Here is an 18,230-nt window from a genome sequence, read left to right on the forward strand (position 1 = left end):
AGCTGCAGCCTAGATCTACATTCCAGCCACTGTCAGCAGTCCTTTTACAACATTCCTCAGAGATCAGGTTGGGGTACCATTCCACCTTTTTTTAAATGACTCTAATTGCCTTTATTTTAAGCTGAAATATACCTTCCTCTGACTCCGCCCGCTGGAGCCATGCTGTCTCATCCCTTTGCCATCTGAGAGCCCTTCAGTATTTGAAAACAACTAATATACCTTTTCTGTTTTCTCTTTTCCGAGCTTCATATGTCTGATTTCTTCTACCATTCTTTAGCAAACATGCTTTTCAGAGCTGAAGCACCCCTCAGAATTGCCTCTTAAAATAATGTTCCTGGAGCTGAGCATAATATTGCAGACGTTATATGCCCTATGGTCCTAGCCTCTCACCGTTGTTGGGATCCAGTCTGTCCTCACGTGAATTAGCTGCCTCTTAGTCACTCTGTCTGCCTCTGTGGGTTGCGGGCATCACCAGGCAAGGCATGCAAGCAGCTCTGCCTTGCCGAGGCAGCATCTGGGTCTCTGGTACAGAATACTAGTGCTGTTCTCAGCAAGCAAGAGACAACTCAGGGTTTTGGAATGGATAAGCAATGCAGGGGGCTTCTTTATACGGGAAACAATTCAGAGTGGAAATTCAAACCATCTCAAGGATACAGGCTAATAAACCAGCAGCCATGGAGCTATGCGAGAGATCTTGCAGCTTCCCCTACAAGGAGACAGCAGGACAATCTCATGCCTTCTGTTCCATGGTAGCCCAACTACCAGGAAGGTGCCCCCATGTTCCCCTGGGCCCAGGCTGGGTGAAGTGCCAATGGCTCCCTCTAACCGGCTCTGCTGCCCTCTGGTGGTGGACTTTGGCGGCAGCTTCAAAGAAGGAAGGAATCTTCCAGAAGTCATACGCAAGATAGCAGTGAGAGGACTCACCAGGAGCCAGCTGGGCCCAGGGGGAGGAATGGAGGACAGCTTCCCAGGTAGCATAGCCTGCAGGGAAGCTACAAAATGGAACGGTGGAAATAAGGCAAGGAGAAGGGTTGCATCTGTAACAGAATAGGGTACAGGGAGACTGGTGGGATCTCTCCCACAAGCCACTCCACCAGGCAAATCTGTACCCAGCAAGTTTCTGCCCCAACCACCCCTCTCTTTCCTAAAGGAAAGCCTCACCTTTTGGTCTTCACTCAAACAAAATAACACATGAAAAGGATCTAGCCAACATCAGGCATACATAAGGTCCCAAATACATAGTAGTTCCCTTAAAGCGACTGGGAGATGCCTGTGTCTACAGCTGGGCCACCCTCGTTTCCTCACCTGAAACCCAGGGCAGGGAGTGCTGCTGACCAAGACTTTTATGAGGAAGACAGATACTAAGTATATCAGAGAAGAATTGATAAATTATGAACAAATCCCACGGAATCCCCAAGTCCATCCTTTTGGGAAGTTGCCCAGGAAGAATGAGCATTCCTTTAATGGACCTTGAGTTGGCACTGAAGGAAGGACGAGAAGTGAGGTTCTGCGTCCTTTCCCCTGGTGCTGCTTCTCAGTAGGGGGCAGGGCCAGGGAGGGGCCACCCAAGTGTCCTGCATAACAGAGGGGCGCGGGATCTCCAAGTCCCCCACACCCCCAGCTACATCGTACTTTGGGAAAGCCCCAGCCTTAGATAACCACAGAGTGCCGCCTTTGGAGGGGAAGCTGTTCTGGGAGAATGTGAGACAGGGAATACAGTGCTCTAACACCTTCCTTTTATGGCCCTGGGAATAAGACCCAGTAGAATGGGGCCGGATTTCTCAATTTCTTGCCAGGGAGGCAAGGATTGCATTTCAAAAGGACCCAAAACAATTAGACCCCAGATCACACCTCCATCTAAGCAAGAGGGTAGCCAAAGAATCCTAGACGAGGAGTGCGAGAGGGGAAAGGACTAGAATTTGGGAAGAGGCTTTCTTCTCCAGTCTGACCCTTCCCCCACTTTCACACACATCCCCTTTCAAATGAAAAAGCCAGGACTGGATCAGGGTTGGGTTAATGACAGCTATCACCAATTTGGCCCAAAGTTTCTCCCTCTCTCAGGGTCCAAGGGGAAGAGGCAAAAATCCTACTCAGGGCTGCAATTTTCGGTTCTCTGCCCAAGGCTCTCAAAAGAGACGAAGGGTAGTAGTGGTGGGAGGGTTTCCTATTCCACTCTAACGCAGCTCAGATGTTCCGAGCCCAGCCCGAATGAGTCACATGCAGGGTGCCCTACACAGCTCGAGCTGGAGGCAAGGAGCCAGCTGAGCGCCCGGTTGTGCGGTTCACACGTTATCTAAGACTCTGCTTCCTGTATGCATCTCCCTCTCTCCTCGCACACCACTTCCAAGGCTCGAGAGAACCCACTGGGACACTCGCACAGGCTCTCCCTGTCCCAGTCCTGAGAGAGTGTCCCTGCACCCAGGCCAGGTGAGCACGGTTCCTTTTGCCAAGCCCTGTCTTGCTGGCCTCTTACCTATCTGCATGACTCTCCCAAAGACAGACGTGTTGTCCACAGTGCTGCAGTTCCACCGCCTTTGCCGGAACTGGTACTGGCACTCCTTGATGCCCGTCTTGGCTCCCTCCCCTATGTAGGCCATGTGCTCCTGGTACAATTGGCACAACTTTCTCTGGCCAGGGGAGAGCCCAGGAAGCTGGCTGCACACAGGCTGGGCACCGATGATAAACATCTCGGGTCTCTGCACCGGGTTCATAGCTAACGACCTACAGCAACAATCCAGAAAGAGGAAAAAGGCCAAGGAGTGAGCAGACGCCTGTGTGCAGCTGTTAGTCACGCATTCGACACATTTACCCAGTGCTTTCTATGTAGAAGGCCCTGTACTAAGGGCTTGGAAAGGAAAATTATTAAAAACAGTCCCTGCCTTCAAAGGGCATTGTAGGGAAACTGAGGCATGAACACAGATGACATGTGAGATGTCAAATGCCTAAGACAGACTTGAGCTTCTGGATCCACAGTGATCAGAAAGGGAAAAGGCTCTTACAGCTGAGGCGAAGCTTTTTTAAGGAGATGGCCAGAGTGTGAACTGGGTCTTAAGGAATGGGGGGCAGGCAGAGAAGGCGATAGATAGAGCAGGATATTCATTTGAGGCCGAGGGCAGAAACAGCAAACCTCCCCAGGAGAGCGCAGGCCTTATTCCAGCAGTAGGAGGGGTCAGTTCACTTTGGCCCGAGGGCAGGACAGGTGGTGGAAAGCAATCAATTCCTTTAGACACAACTCCCCTTACGCCTTTAAAATACAGTTCAATTTACATACATCTCAATATCTTCTAAATGTTTTCACTTCCGTATCTTGCCCACACATCCCCTAGCCCACTCTTTATCAGTTCAGGGCTTCTCCCTTTGCTCATCATCTAGCAAATATAATAAAATGGCAAGTTAGAGAAGAAGGCTGTAGAGTTGCCATCTGAGTAAAAATGTGAGCAGGGCACAGACCATGCAAAACAGGTGGTGAGCGCCAGCCATTTCCACGTTGACTTGGCAATGACAGTCTTAGAAACATAAAAGAAAGCCATGCACGATCCTGAAAATCCCTCATCTGGTCTTCAGACTTCTAATAGGAATTCTACTTTCCTTGCCCCTACCAGCAAAAAACAAAAGGATATCAGTATTCTTATTGATCCAATAGCAACAAAAGAGCTATTTCTAACAACCCATGAGGATGGAGGAAGGCCTAGGAAAAGCAGAACACGGACAGAATCAGAGAAGAAGCCAAACGAACGAATCCTGTATCCTCGGGGAAGCTTTACCTCTGGGGGCTTCAGAGAGAAAAAGAGCTGTCCTATTTTCCCGGGGATGAAAGAGGTCCTTAGGATTCCTCTGAATAAAGGAGTGACCGCTTCTCCACATTTCAATTACCAAAGGAGGCGCAGGTTGGACAGGAGGACTGCAGCCCCTCTCACTCACCACCAGGAGCTGGCTTCGGCCGGAAGCTGAGCCCAGCTGGAGAGCAGGGCGGCGGCGAGCAGCAGCAGGCTGGGCATGGTCGGCCTCAGCCCTCCCCAGGGCCCTGGGGAACGGAAGACCCCGGGGATGAACGGCTTCCAAAACAGGGCTCCCTGGAGAAAATAGAAGTGCAGGGAGAATCAGTGTGGAAATGCAGCAGATAAGGGGTGACCAAGAGAGAGGAGCGTGGGCTCCAGGATTCTAACGGCAAGTTCTGCTCCCCCAAAGAAATTCAGCCTCTTTTCGACCTCCATCTCCCACCTCCTCTTCTCACCACAGGGTTGCCTTTACGACTCTTACCCAAATCTGTGGGAACTTTACTTGGGACCTAATTCCAAAGGAAACAATGAGCTGAGAAACGAGAGAAGAGGAATGAAAACAAATCATTTCAAGAGCAGAGTGCGCTCCACACAGCACTTAGGAAGCTGCTTTGGCTGTTGCCACGCACACCTGCCCTTCTTCCAGAACATCCAAACAAACGAGGACCATCCTATCCTCTCCTCCCTTTGCCTCTCACTCCAGCCAGAGATGTCTCTCTCTCTCTGAGCATCAGGCTGTCTTTTGTGAGTTGGATTTACCTACAACCAGACAGGAGCCCTCCCTCTCCATCTGCACCCATCTCACTCTGAGCAAGCTTCCCCAATCCCAGCTCTTGTTTACCAGGTAATAGTAGGGAGAAGGACGAGCACTTTCCACCTTCTCAAGGCAACTTCTCTGAAAAATGCAGCAGGCATAGAGCAAAGTGCCGCCCCTAAACCTCTGGTGCTGAGCTCTGCCTTCTGAGATGGCCCCTCCTCTCCTCTGTGCTCTGTGGCCCTTCAGGGGTGGCCGCAAGCCCCTTTCCCAGCAGCACGGACAGCAGTAGTGGGGACGCGGCCAGCTCCTGCTCTGCAACCCTTGCATCAAAGGTCTCTGCCGAGGATGCGTCTTCCAGAAGCAACCACGCCTTGCCTGGGAGCTCGAGAGCTCCGCCATATGCTTTTCGTAACTAACACCTCTGCCTGTATCCCCCAAAGAACACCTCTCCTCAAACCCTGGAAAACATGGAAAATCCATGCTTCTGGATCCTAGAGCAAGTCTATAAAAACATGCCTCCTCCTACTCACTCCCACCTCATTTCTTCACTAGCCTCCCATCCAGGGCTTGACCCCACATCCCCCGTGAGTCTTCTTCCCACGACCCCTTAGCCCCACCAACCTTACACACGCAGACACACACTCACACACGTGCTCCAAGCTGCCCCCACCCCATCTCACCGCGCTGCTCCCACGCTTCTGGGTTTCCAGGCTCTCCGGGAGGGGGCGGCAGGTGATTTGGGTCATCAGCCTAGGAGATATTTTTGTCCTGAGGCCACCAAGAGAGGAAGGTCGCCTGAGCAGGATCCAGGGAAGCTGGGTCACAGCCTGTTCCCCACCCCCTTTTGGTTTTTCTTCTTGAGGTCTCAGCTGGGGCAGGGGCACCAACAGGCAGGTGTGTGGGGCCGGCAGGGGGCAGATCAAAGAAGAAACTTGCTCCTTTCCCTTTGTCATGCAGAGCCAGCTCGGAAATGATCCGGCCTCTAGCCAGGCCGACTAACTGCTCCCCACACCCAACTTTCCTAACAGACCTCTCCTCCTCCAAAGGATGCCCCCGCCTCCTCCTCCCTCTACCCCCCATAAATCCTCCCCGTCCCTCAGGGCAGGAGGTCTGTGAATGCACCGACTGGAACCAAGAGAGATGGAGCAGAGATAGGGCTGGCCCCAGAAGCTAATGGCTTTATGGAGGGGAGGGGACCAGGTCCAGAGTAAGGAGGACGAGAGAAAAGCTTCAAAGAGTTTCCTTGTCCAAACATCCTCAACTCCACCTACCAGTCCTTCTTGGGGACTGAAGAGTATGACCTGCCCCTATGCCCTGTGGTCTATCTCCCTCCCACCCGTCCGCATGCCCATCCCCACCACCACCCCTCCTGCAGACCCCTACTCCTCACCCCACCATATATCCTCACACGTTTCCACCAGATAGCTGAGTTCTTTCCCTCAACTGGTGACACTTCTCCCCATGGATCCCCCCTCACACCAGCATCTCTCACTTCGGTCACGCCCTTTCATCTGGCTCCTGTGAAATTTCTGGCTCTGCAAGTCCTAGGTTCAACTGAGGCCACGTTGAGGGGCCACTGTTTCTGAGCCAAGGACACGAGTCAGTGCCTGCTAACAGTCACTGTGGCTTTGACTCCCCGGTGACAGGCGGACAGGCGAGCTAAGGCCAAACCTCCCTAAGAGTTGCTGATCCCGCCCCTCGTGCCCCTTATAACATAAACGGAGACGGGAGTCCCTCTCCGCAGCTCTTCCACCACCCTGTGCTTTCCATCAAACTCAGCTAATTCAAAATGTATTTTAAAAACGTAAAAAAGAAAAAAAAGACTCTGGCACAGGCGGTGGCTTCTTTCTCTGCCTTCCAGATGTGTGGCACCTGAAATTGAACCCCCTCCCCCCACCAACTGACAAGCCCTGAGGATGCTCTGTCTCCTGACAGACAGACATGAGCCAGCCCTCGGGGGTCACAGAACCCAGGCGGGCAGCCTTCTGCCCTCGCTTCTATTCTTCGCTTTCCTCGTGAGGGCTGTGAGGAAGAAAGGTGAATGTTTGGTGACTGGCTTCATTCTGTGGGCAGAATGAAAACTTCTTACCTCAACCTGGCTGGGGCAGAAGAAACTGTGTGGGGACTGACGGTTTGGTCGTAATGAGCAGGACGCATCGAAAGCACTGTTTGTGGGTCACTGGTGAATTTTATGGCAGGTCTTAACCAGGGGAGGCTCTCCTTTGTGTAGGAAGAAAGAGCTAGCACGTACCCGAAAGACAGAGTTCCTTCTGCTGCCTTTCTAATAACTACAGATTTCCTCAGAGAACTAAAGTCCCCTCTTCCTGCAAGAAGGGTCATTTCACACACACCAAACACAGTTCAGGAGGAGGGGACCCAGGGTCTTTCTTCTCTGGTCGTGACTGGAAGGTCAGGGGGCCAGAAGATGCAGCATTCCCCATCAGGACCCCTCCAGAGGCCAGAAAGAGCGGGTCAGACATCTGCTCTGCTCCGATTCCTCACTCAGTGGTTCATTCATTCAATAAATTCATGAATCAAACATGTGTTGGGGGCCTAGGATGTGTCAGTTTCTGCTCTAAGTGCCAGGGATATGGCAGTGCACAAATAAATACATAATATGTCAGGTCCAGTGAATACTACGAGGAGAAATCAAGCGGACATGAAAGTCACAAATAAGGGGAGTTGGGGCAGGCCCCGTGGCCGAGTGGTTAAGTTCGCGTGCTCCGCTTCAGCGGCCCAGGGTTTCCCGGGTTCAGATCCTGGGAGCAGACATGGCACGGCTCATCCGGCCATGCTGAGGCGGCATCCCACATAGCACAACTAGAAGGATCTACAACTAAAATATGCAACTATGTACTGGGGGGATGTGGGGAGAAAAAGCGGAAAAAAATAAAAAAGAAGATTGGCAACGGTTGTTAGCTCAGGTGCCAATCTTTAAAAAAAAAAAAAAAGAAGAAGAAGGGGAGTAGTTTTCATTATTTAGGGCCCGGGGGAAAGCCATACTCTGAAACATCTGCCCACCTGTCGCTCTCCAAACCACAGTGGAGATGGGAGCAGCAGGGGTGGAACTCTCTGCGTATCCCAGACTTCCGCGGCAAGTCCAAGCCCTTACCTGAGACTGCCTCGCCCCACTTTACCAGCACAACCAAAGGGGCCCACATTTGGAAATAGGAACTCTAGGTTCTCTTCCTTTTTCTCGTTGGACTCAATCACCAATTTTCATTCCCTCAGGAGGTGTGGCCATCTGCCCAGAGACAGGAGAGCAGGTAGAGAGACCTGGACAAGTGGAGCTGAGACCCTAGCAAATTTGTGCTTTCCACACACCCTTCAGACAGTGCCTGAGATGAAAACCCCGACCCACAGACAAGGGCTTGCAAAGGTCACTGGCTGCTTATAAGAACCACCACACTGGTATGTTCAGAACTGACTTCCCCCAGAGCCCAAGGACTCAAGCAGCTATGAGTCACACAGGAAACGGTGTCACATCCCATACCTGTCCCCTCACCCCAGACAGGCACCCTCACACCTAGAAACCTACCGAGAAATAACCAAGAACCTTGGTGGGAGCCTTTTCATGCTTGCCACTGACTCCTTCTTACTGTGTGACCCAGTGTGGAGCTGGTGAATGTGCAATTTAAAAATACATTTGCAATTTTGTTAACATTCCTGGCATAGCAAGGTAGACCACCTTAGCAGCCTTTGGAAAGGGAATGCTTCCCTTTGTGAACTCCTGGCTGCATTGCTGTCAAGTATCGGCCTCTTGCTTGATGATTTCTGAGGGGTGGGGTCAGGAGGAGGAGGAGCAGGAGTGACAGAGCTGTAATCCGGAGCCTTGGCTCCTGTTGGTGACTTCATTTCCACCACTATAAAGAGCAGAGAAAGACTCCTAATGGATCTCAAAACACTTCACAAACATCTCTTCAAATGCACGTCAAGTTCATTCATTTCCTTCCTCGTTTTCAAGTGCTCAGCCTCTTTGTACCTGAACAGCAGAACAGCTCTTTGTGGTCTCACCCACATAGCTCCCACACCATTTTTCCTAAAATACTATGTGTATATCATAATACTCCTGTTTGAAAACTTATAGTGGTTCCTGGTTCTTTAACCATTCCAATCTTCCCACCTTGGCCTCATTTTCCCTGTCATTCTTTTCCTGAATTTCCCACTATGGGATCTCTTTTACAGTCTCCTACTCATCCGTAGAACAAGCCTTGCTTTCCCCCACAAGACCTCATTCTGATCCTCTTCCCAGAGATGCTTCTCCTCTTCTGCAATCCAAACGTTAAACTCCTTTCAGGTCCGTGCTCAAGGTTCATTTCCTCTGTAAAACTGTCCTTGATTAATGCAACACCATGAGAATTTTTCTATTTACTTGGGATTTCCTTAGCATTCACGAGCACAGGGATCTAGTCTATACTGCCCTATCCCAGACATGCTGCCTTGTTACTGCATGGATTTCTTACTTCTCCACTAGACCCAAAGTTTCCTGAAGGTGCAAACTTCTCTCTCCTACTTTCTCTCCATGCCCCACTGGGCCTAGCATAGTTTTACTAGGCAATAATAAATGGCTCTTGGTTGACAACCAGCGGCAAGACCTCATATTAGTGAACATTTATTGAGCACCCTACCACACGCACTGAGACAAGTGTTTTCCATCCATTTTTCTCATCTTATCTTCACTAAAATTCTATGTGGTATATGCCATTATTGTCCTCACTTTGAATAGAAGGACACTAAGGTGTAAAGAGGTTAAATAACTTGCTCATACAGCAAGTGAATGGTAGACCCTGGTTTGGAATACAGATCTTTCTACTCTTCCCCAGACACAGGTAAATCTATCACATGCTTGGTAGCTCCTCTCTGACTCTGGAACATAAGCAGAGAACCGTTTTGCTTTGCTTCTTTTCACCATTGCCCCATTAGGAAGGCTGTGAAGAGGAACACTGTCAGAAAACAACATCCTGGTTTATAGGAAGCAGCACAAAAAGAAATATTCATAAAAAGCATTTGTTTATAAAAACTTTGCTGATTGCAAAGTTACTAGTATAAACACACACAGTCTTGTGGGGGGAAAAAAGCCAAACTTCTTAATAGGTCAAGCTGCTTAAAGCTGGAGAAATTAAAATGGAATCATAGTTTTAGAGAGCTGGCGTTCATGTTTATTTGGGGATAAAGGCCAAGAGATAAAGGTGTAGGAAGACGGACCCTGGTGTGGTGTGAGGGCTCGGGGGAGACAGTGGCAGACGGAAGCAGCAGAGGGGTTACGCGAAGAAATGCAAAGTTTGGGGAGAAAGTAGAAAGAAGTTTTAGATCACTCATAACAGAGAAATTGACCAAAGGACTACGTCCTCAGCAAGAGAAGACCCTACTGTGACAGCATAAAATTGTATTACCTTTCAATGAATACAGCTACCAAGGAGCTCTTTTTAAAACTCAAATTTGACCATGTGACTTCGGTGCTTAAAACTCTTCAAAGTTTCCCCATCTCATAAAGGATGAAGTGAAAACTCCTCACCACATTATACAAGGCCCTTCAAAATCTGACCCCTGCCAATCTTTCCACCCGGCTCTGGCTTTCACTTTACAGTCCAGAAACCCCAACTGCCCATATATATTTCCTTACTCACCCCTCATCCTGTATCTCCCCTTGGTGCCTTGCTGACTTCTGGGAATAGTTTCCCCTCTCTCTGTGCAGATCAGGCTCCTTTGTCCTTGAGGTCACACCTTCAGAGAAACCTTCCTGACCATCCCATTCAAAGAAGGCCCCCACCTCCATCATTCTCTTCCTAGCTTCTTGCATGTTTTTGTCACAACATTCAATATAATGTGGCATAATCTGGCATGCTAATCTGTTTATCTGTGTTTTTGTTTCTTTCCTCATAAGCTCTGCAAATGGTCTTGTTCACCATTTTCTCTCCAGTAGTTAGAAGAGTGTACAAGGGTACCTAGTAGGTTCTAGATAAATATTAGTTGATTGAAAGAAAAGAAAAGCCCTCCTTGGCTCTCAAGGAAATAGGAGGCAGGCTACTAAGTCCAGCCTCTCATAGAGACAAAGGAGTCCCTCCAGTTTCCATATGGCCTAGCCCATTGACCAGCGAAAAAGCCGCTTCTACTGATGCATCCCTTTATTTGAGAATCTACTGTCAGCTGCTAATTGAGATCTTGGAGATTCCAAGTTCCAGCTTTGTCTCTACTTTTCCTCAAAGAGCAAAAGTAGCACTCAGCTCCTAAGTACCACTCAGCTCCTAATGCTGCTTCTTATAAGACACTGTAAAAATGCTGAAGCTGCTGCTCCTTGAGGGCTCTGGTCTCCTTGAGGGGGAAACGTGAAACACCTACTCCGAAAGGCAGGACAGGCGAGTGCCTGAGGAGTCCACGGGAGCGAACGTAGCAAGATGTGGGATTGAGAATGTGTTGGCTTTAGGTAGAGGGAAAAGAGCAAGAAGGATTTCACATAGAGATGTGGTTTGGTCAAAGAGAGAAAATTTCAAGATGGTTTTGGAAGGGTAGGAGAGAGATTGCGATAAAGGAGGACTTAGATAATTTCCAATGTTCTCAGAATCATTCCCATTCATTAAATTCATGTAGTCCCTCTGAAATCTGATATCAAATTCCCACTGAGCATTCAATATCAGCGGCCCAGGGAATCTCTCATGATCACATGCTTCTAGTTTCTGGGGGCAACATTGCAGAAATGGGGCCAAAGGCTTTGGAGATCAGACATCTTTTGACCATGAAATCATGGCTGAGTAAATCTTCCTAGGCAGCCAAGAAGGACAGAAGTTAAGATACTGATTGATTACACTCTTTCCTGGCAATCCTGCTTACTCTCTGTCCTCCAATTGTCTTCCTTGATCCAGGTCTAAAATCTTGGTGTCATTTTGACTCCTCTCTCTCCTTTACCCTCTATGTCAAATCAATTGTCAAGGCCTCTTGATTGTGTCTCTATAGTATTTTTAAACTTTATTCCCTACTCTTCATTTCTACTGCCATACTCTGAGCCACTACAAAAGTCTGCTAATTGCCTTCTTTTCCTTCCAACAAATGTGTCTTTTGTTGCACTCTTATCTACTGAAATGATTGAATGAATTCCTTCCATACTCAGTTCTCTAATTTCCAAGGTAACAGTCAGCTACTAGGTTTCTCAAAATATGGTCCCCAGACTAACAGCATCATTATCACTTGGAAACTGATTAGATATACAAATTCTCAAAGTCCACTCAGACCTACTGAACCTGAAACTCTGAGGAAGTGCCCAGCAACCTGTTTTAACAAGGCTTCCAGGTGCTTCTGATGCCCATGAAAATTTGAGAACCAGCGTCATAAATCCATCCATGGTAATATGTAGTAAATTAAAGCACTAAATCTTTCAAGTAACATATATATTTTTTAATGGCAAGTTTCTGTATGTCAATGCCCAAGGCCAGTGGTTCCTCACCTAAAGGCTAAAGACCTCTGGGGGCCACAGAACCACAGAACATATGCAAGCCAAGCACTCTCTAGAATGAATAAATATGTCCACCTACTTCTACTCTGATGGTCTACATGTGTGTAGACGCTTGTCATTAATAAAATACTAATTCATTTAAAAGTTACTGATTATTGAGGTGATAGCTCTAGGAATATATTAAAAAACATTAAACATTGTACACTTTAAACAGATGCATCATATGGTATGTGAATTACATCTCAATAAAGCTGTGAGATTTTTTAAAAAGTGTCCTGATGATAAAGCAATTCCACTCTCCTGGAGAAATCTGTCCACATGTACCCCAGGACACACGCCAAGAAGAGCAGCGCTGTTAACAGTCTCAGACTGGGAACAGCACACACAGCCATCAACAATGGACGGACCACGCTGGCGCAGTGGTTAAGTGCGCACATTCCACTTTGGCAGCCCGGGCTGGGCTGGTTCGGATCCCGGGTGCAGACATGGCAGCGCTTGGCACGCCATGCTGTCGTAGGCGTTCCACATATAAAGTAGAGGAAGATGGGCACGGATGTTAGCTCAGGGCCAGTCTTCCTCAGCAAAAAGAGGAGGATTGGCAGCAGTTAGCTCAAGGCTAATCTTCCTTAAAAAAAAAAAAATGGATGCACCGGTTGTGATATATGAATGCACTGAAATATTAGGCAGTAATGAAAATGAATGAATTACAGATATGTGCAACAACATACATGAACCTTACAAACATAATGTTGAGAAGAAGCAAGTCACAAAAGAATACATACATTATGATTCTATTTACAGCAAAACTATATTGTTTAGGGATTCGTACATAGGTGATTAAGCCATAAAGAAAAGCAAGGAAATGATTACTGTATAGGTCAGGAGAGTGGTTTCCTCAAGGGTAGAAGGAAGGGATTGTGAGGAGCACAAGACACAAAGGAATTTCTGGAGTACCAGTAATATTCTGTTTCTCAACCTGGGTAAGGGGTACGCAGTGGTTCACTTCATGATAATTTACTAGGTTGTGCATATATGCTCTGCATTTTCTGTGTATGCTACATTACATAACAGAAAACATTTTAAAAAGTTTTTTTAAAAGATTTTATTTTTCCTTTTTCTCCCCAAAGCCCCCCAGTACATAGTTGTGTATTTTTAGTTGTGGGTCCTTCCAGTTGTGGCATGTGGGACGCCACCTCAGCATGGCTTGATGAGTGGTGCCATGTCCGTGCCCAGGATTCGAACCTTGAAACCCTGAGCTGGCGAAGCGGAGAGCTCGAACTTAACCACTCGGCCACGGGGCCGGCCCGCAAAAAACATTTTTAAATGAGAAAAAGTCTTATTAATACCTAATGGTGTGAGGGGATCTTTATATATTTTCTCAGTGGAAAGTACAGCAATAGTTTCATGGAGCACATGACTTTTTTGGGGGGCTTAAAAAAGGGACCTCATACTCAAAAAGAAACCTCTGCCTTAAGCGGATGTTGGAAAATTTAGGCACAGAGACAGCCACATGGGATAACTACCTGAGGGCAGCTGGGGCTGGTGTGAAGGGAGAGGGTGGATGCAAACCTTCCAGGGAGTGCAAGGCCTGGGTTAACTACACGTGAAACAGCAGCCCCATGACGACGCCAGGACCACGCCAGGAGCCGGATCAGCATTTGGTTTCTTCTCTTCTCACTCCTGGAAGTGAGGATCTGGCAAAAGCAGCTTCTGGCAAATCCATCTCTGTCTCACTTTTTTTGGGTCAATTTTTACTATTTAGTCCTGTAGCTAGCTGTTTCTCTTGTGTGAATTTTTCTTCATACTTTTCTCCCTTAAAAATGCTTTTTAAGTAGTCACTGAAGATTAATGCAATGATGTATCCAAGACTTTATCAGAAAATTCCATAACCTTTTAAAAGAATCCGCAGCTGCTCATCTTTTTTCTCAGATCAATTAACGCAGCCTTCCCCTGCCAGCCTTAATTCTTTCTCCCGAGGGTCTCTGTCCCTAGGTCTCTCCGGTTCTTCCTGCCGAGCTCTGCTCAGCGAGTCTTCTCAGCCCTAAGGCTCAGCATGCTTCTGTGTGATCTACTTTCTCCACGGTTCCTGGAGATGAAAGTAAAAAAGTTTTTTTGGAGATGGTATCCCTGTTTCCACCATATCACTTTGGGGCAGTCCTTTGTGAACCCTTATCTCCCGAATAGTCAGTGTCTTTTTTCATTGTGTCTCTAGCTTGGGGGAGAAATAATGCCTTGGGGGTGGGGGATGCAGGGGAGATAGAAGGTGGGTAGGAGTGATGAGATTTCAATTCTGGCCCTCAAGGAAAATGCGGAATTGCCCCTCCTCAAAAATGTGTTTGTCAATCTCCATGATAAATTTCCCACGGCTTGGGAAGTCCAGAGCAAAACGGACCCAGTCACAGTGCAGGGTGGCAGGGACACAGAACCAATCCCGAGACCTCCACACTGAAATCAAGCTCCTAATGTTTCAGAGAGTGTCATCCTCATGCCCGGCTGGAGGAAAGCCCCCAGTGCAGCCAGAGCAACTCCCCAAGACTGCAGGTCCCTGTGCAGGAGCCGCAGCCTCCGCTCACTCCTCTTCTGAGCTGGAAAGGCGGTTTTCTCCCTGGTTACCAGGCAAACTCCGTCAGAAGTCTTATTCTGTGCGGAAGACAAGAAAGAGGAATTTTTCCTTCTCCTGAATCCTGATAAATTAAAATAATTTCAAAATATGCTCTTGAACAAAAGGGAGAAATGTCTGGCCATGATTAGTGTGGTATAGGAAACTATCTTAGAAGCATGGCAGCCACGCTACAGACTTTGTTTTCCAGGGGTTTGGAGAGTTGAGGGCATCTTGTGCTACCAAGTAAATGTGTTCCTGTTTTTGCAAACTGAACCATATTTTAAAGGGACTTGGGGAAAATTGTATATTTTAAAAAGCAGGGATCACCAACTGGCAGACAACCAAATCTCTTTGGCTAACACAACGTTTTTAAATTTTTGGAATATGAATACACTGGGGGGGCAGTGCACAGTCTCTCTAATTTTCCAAAATCCCCACTGTTCTCTGTTGCATTTCTCCTGGCTACTTCATACATTCATTTTGTTTGTCAGGTGCCCAAAGGCTGTTGCCACTGTTATTTAAAGGAATCTTGATACATGTATTATATATCGTAATTATATTACATATATTACATATATAATAGTCCTTTTACTATATGAATAATCACTCTGAACTATTGCTAAATCTGGATTTGCACATATGGGGTTTCCTGAAAGCAGTTATACTGGTTCTTCTTTTTCCTAAACAATTCTATAATTTCATTCCAGAAACAAAGTTCAGACGACAAGTTCCTGCTTCACCTTATTCCAGTCTTCTTGGTCTCTTGAAATCTTCCTGAAGCTGCCAATCTTCTGCTTCAGAAATTGGCAATTTCCCTTTGGAAGAATAGGATAGTTATTTCACTTTCCTAAGTCAGTGGGAGAGGAATATCACAGTGTGAAGCACAGCAGAGGCAGCAGCCCTGGGCCTGCAGAGGCCTTAGACGACGAGTGCCAGGCCATCCTCTAGCCATCGTCAGTCAGCACATGCCGCCAAACGGTGAGGGACGGCTGTGGCCGCATGGGCTCCCGTGGCCCAGTGGGAAAGGAGAGACTGCAAGCTAATTCTCCCTGTGACTTACTGCTCACGCAGAAATGATACCTGGTATTTTATTTGGGGGGAAACCAGTAACTCTAAGTTCCGTGGGTCTGCCTATTGCTGCCACTAACTGTTGCCCCGATGTTTCAAACTGATCCTTAGATTCTGCTGTGCAAGAGTTCCTAAATCCTCAGAGGGAAGTCGCGCCAGGCAGCTTTCTAATGAAAACCCCTGGCAGACAGAGTTGAGGCCCTCTCAGGTGCCGCCCCACTGCCTTCCTCACCGGATGAGAACATTCACAGCCACACTGGCCCCTATTCTCATCCACCCTTAGTCAGTGCTAAGACGCGCACGTTTCCTTTGCCAGAACTAGAGTTGCTGCCGGCAGTCTTCAGACCAGGTTTGTGGCTCTCACACATTCTGGTTTTTGGAATGAAAAATTCTGCAGCTGCGCCCAGAAAAAGCATGATCACCAAATTCAGGCCTGGGCAAGGTCACAGGGGCTTTTGGTTCACCGCTAAGATTCTTCCTTTTCTTTCATGGCTCTGCCAGGCCTCTTTCCACAGGGCTCCCAACCCTCTTGCCGAGTTGCTCCCATGACAGCCTGCCTGCTCTCCCAGTAAAGGCTGCAGTGATGGAGGCCAAGCCTCAGTCTGCGATGCCTCAATGACGAGCTCTGAGGAAAATGAAGGTGCCACACAGATGGCCCCTGGCAAGCAGCTCACATTGAGCATCCGCTCACTAAAGGTTCAATGTTCATCATTAAACAAATATTTATTGTGAGCCTACTGAGCACCTAGCACTATATAGGAGATTACAATAAACTAATAAGATGCTAGTCTCCTAGGAACTCAATGTTGCTGTGCTGTCCAACGGAGTAGCCACTGGCCACATGTGGCGATTTACATTTGAAATGAGTTAAAATGAAATGTTCAGCTCCTCAGTAGCAGTAGCCACATTTCAAGAGTTCAATAGCCACATGTGGCCAGTGGCTATTGTTCTGGACAGCACAGATTATAGGACATTTCCATCATCACGGAGAGTTTATGGGTGGGGCTGGTCTGGAGCAGAAGCCAGGCCAGAAAACACCACCACTCGTGTAGATCAAAAGCTCCACTGGAAATCCCTTATTTCAGTATGGTGTAATAAGGGCCAATGGAGGTAACATGCAGGATACTCCCGGCACGTGGGTAAGGACAACTTACCCCCCTACCAGCCAGGGAGATCAGCATTTTCGATTCCAATGACAAACTCCCCTTCGCATCCTTATACTTAATTGTTAGGCAAAGCAGACACTAAGGAAGTTGGGAGCAATTTCCCATTATCAAAGCTAAACGGGTAGATATTTTATATTGCTACTCAGAGTAAAAGAAAAAATTAAGACCCAGTGACAACGTCAGAAAGTAATTTAAATGGAATTCTTTCTGTGACTGCAATTCAAAGCAAGAAATGTTATTGAACATATACTAGGTCTCACTCAGAGACAAGAGAAATTCTTATAACCTTATAGGGGTGAGGCAAACAGGGACGAGATTACAATATTTAGCAGCACAATACGTTATTATGGAGGTGCCAATTGCTACCCATTGTTATCCTAATAATTACATCCAATTATTAGTCCTAAGAAAGACTAATAATTCAAGCCGCCGGCCCCTTGCCCAAGTGGTTAAGTTCATGCGCTCTGCTTCGGTGGCCCAGGGTTTTGCCGGTTTGGATCCTGGGCACAGACATGGCACCGCTCATCAAGCCATGCTGAGGCAGCATCCCACATACCAGAACTAGAAGGACCCACAACTAAAAATACACAACTATGTACCGGGGGGCTTTAGGGAGAAAAAAGAAAAAATAAAATCTTAAAAAAAAAAAAAAAGAGAGACTAACAATTCGAAAGGAGGGGATGCTTCAATGGAGATGGTATTTGAACTTGTCCCTAAGAGGACAGGCAGGATTCTCACAGGTGGAGATGGGAGAGTCAGACCCTCCCACTGGGCAAAGGTGCAGTCTTAAAACGCATGATGCATTTTGAGAACAACAAGAAAATCATACAAGAATTTCATGTCCAAAATTCAACTATAGAAAACAGAGAGAGAGAACCAAAGCCAAAATTCAAAGAAAAACAGAAGTCATTAATCCTTGGTGAAGCAGGACGTTCACACTGGGACCCCTTCATGGAAGACCCTGCAGTCCCACCAAGGAGTCTGGGCTTCATTCTGTTGTGTGCAGGAGCCATCCAAGGCATTTAAACAGGAGAGGCACCATCAGATCTGTATTCAGGAAAACTGGCGATAGTTTGCTGGTGATAATGCTTGATGGAACATGGAGAGTCTAGAGGTTGGGAGCCCAGCCGGGAGGGCTAATCCAGCAGAAACATGATAAGGGGCAGAACAAGAGCATTGTCAGCCTGCATGGAAAGCAGGGGAGGAGGTGTGGTCTGTGCATTATGCAGCCAGGAGAATGACAAATGTTAGCAGTGGGAACCAACCCCCAGTACAGGCCCTCAGACCACCTACCTTTGGTCACTACTGAATGGAAATAAAGAACACTGATGGTAGTATAGCCACACGTGGTTTCGGGGAGAGCCAACTATTTTTGCGCTCATCTCCAAGGCCACATTAGGTGGTTGGAGCA

The 18,230-nt window shown here is 47.6% G+C and overlaps 1 protein-coding gene across 8 annotated transcripts in view; it reads right to left on the reverse strand.

The window, feature by feature from the left end:
• Window positions 1-18,230, reverse strand: part of WNT5B (Wnt family member 5B) — a 97,870-nt gene that overhangs the window by 9,052 nt on the left and 70,588 nt on the right. For 7 of the 8 annotated variants that reach the window (XM_070620371.1, XM_070620367.1, XM_070620369.1 and 4 more), the window contains 2 exons: window positions 3,922-4,073; window positions 2,474-2,721 (listed from right to left, as the gene is read on the reverse strand). In XM_070620371.1, coding sequence (XP_070476472.1) covers window positions 2,474-2,721; window positions 3,922-3,998 — 325 coding nt within the window. In that variant the 5' untranslated portion in view covers window positions 3,999-4,073. Of the gene's footprint in view, window positions 1-2,473; window positions 2,722-3,921; window positions 4,074-5,216; window positions 5,529-18,230 lie in introns of those variants that run through there. The other variant, XM_070620363.1, reaches the window with a different exon arrangement.

The sequence above is a fragment of the Equus przewalskii genome, chromosome 5 (genome assembly GCF_037783145.1).
Source record: "Equus przewalskii isolate Varuska chromosome 5, EquPr2, whole genome shotgun sequence".
NCBI lineage: Eukaryota > Metazoa > Chordata > Mammalia > Perissodactyla > Equidae > Equus > Equus przewalskii.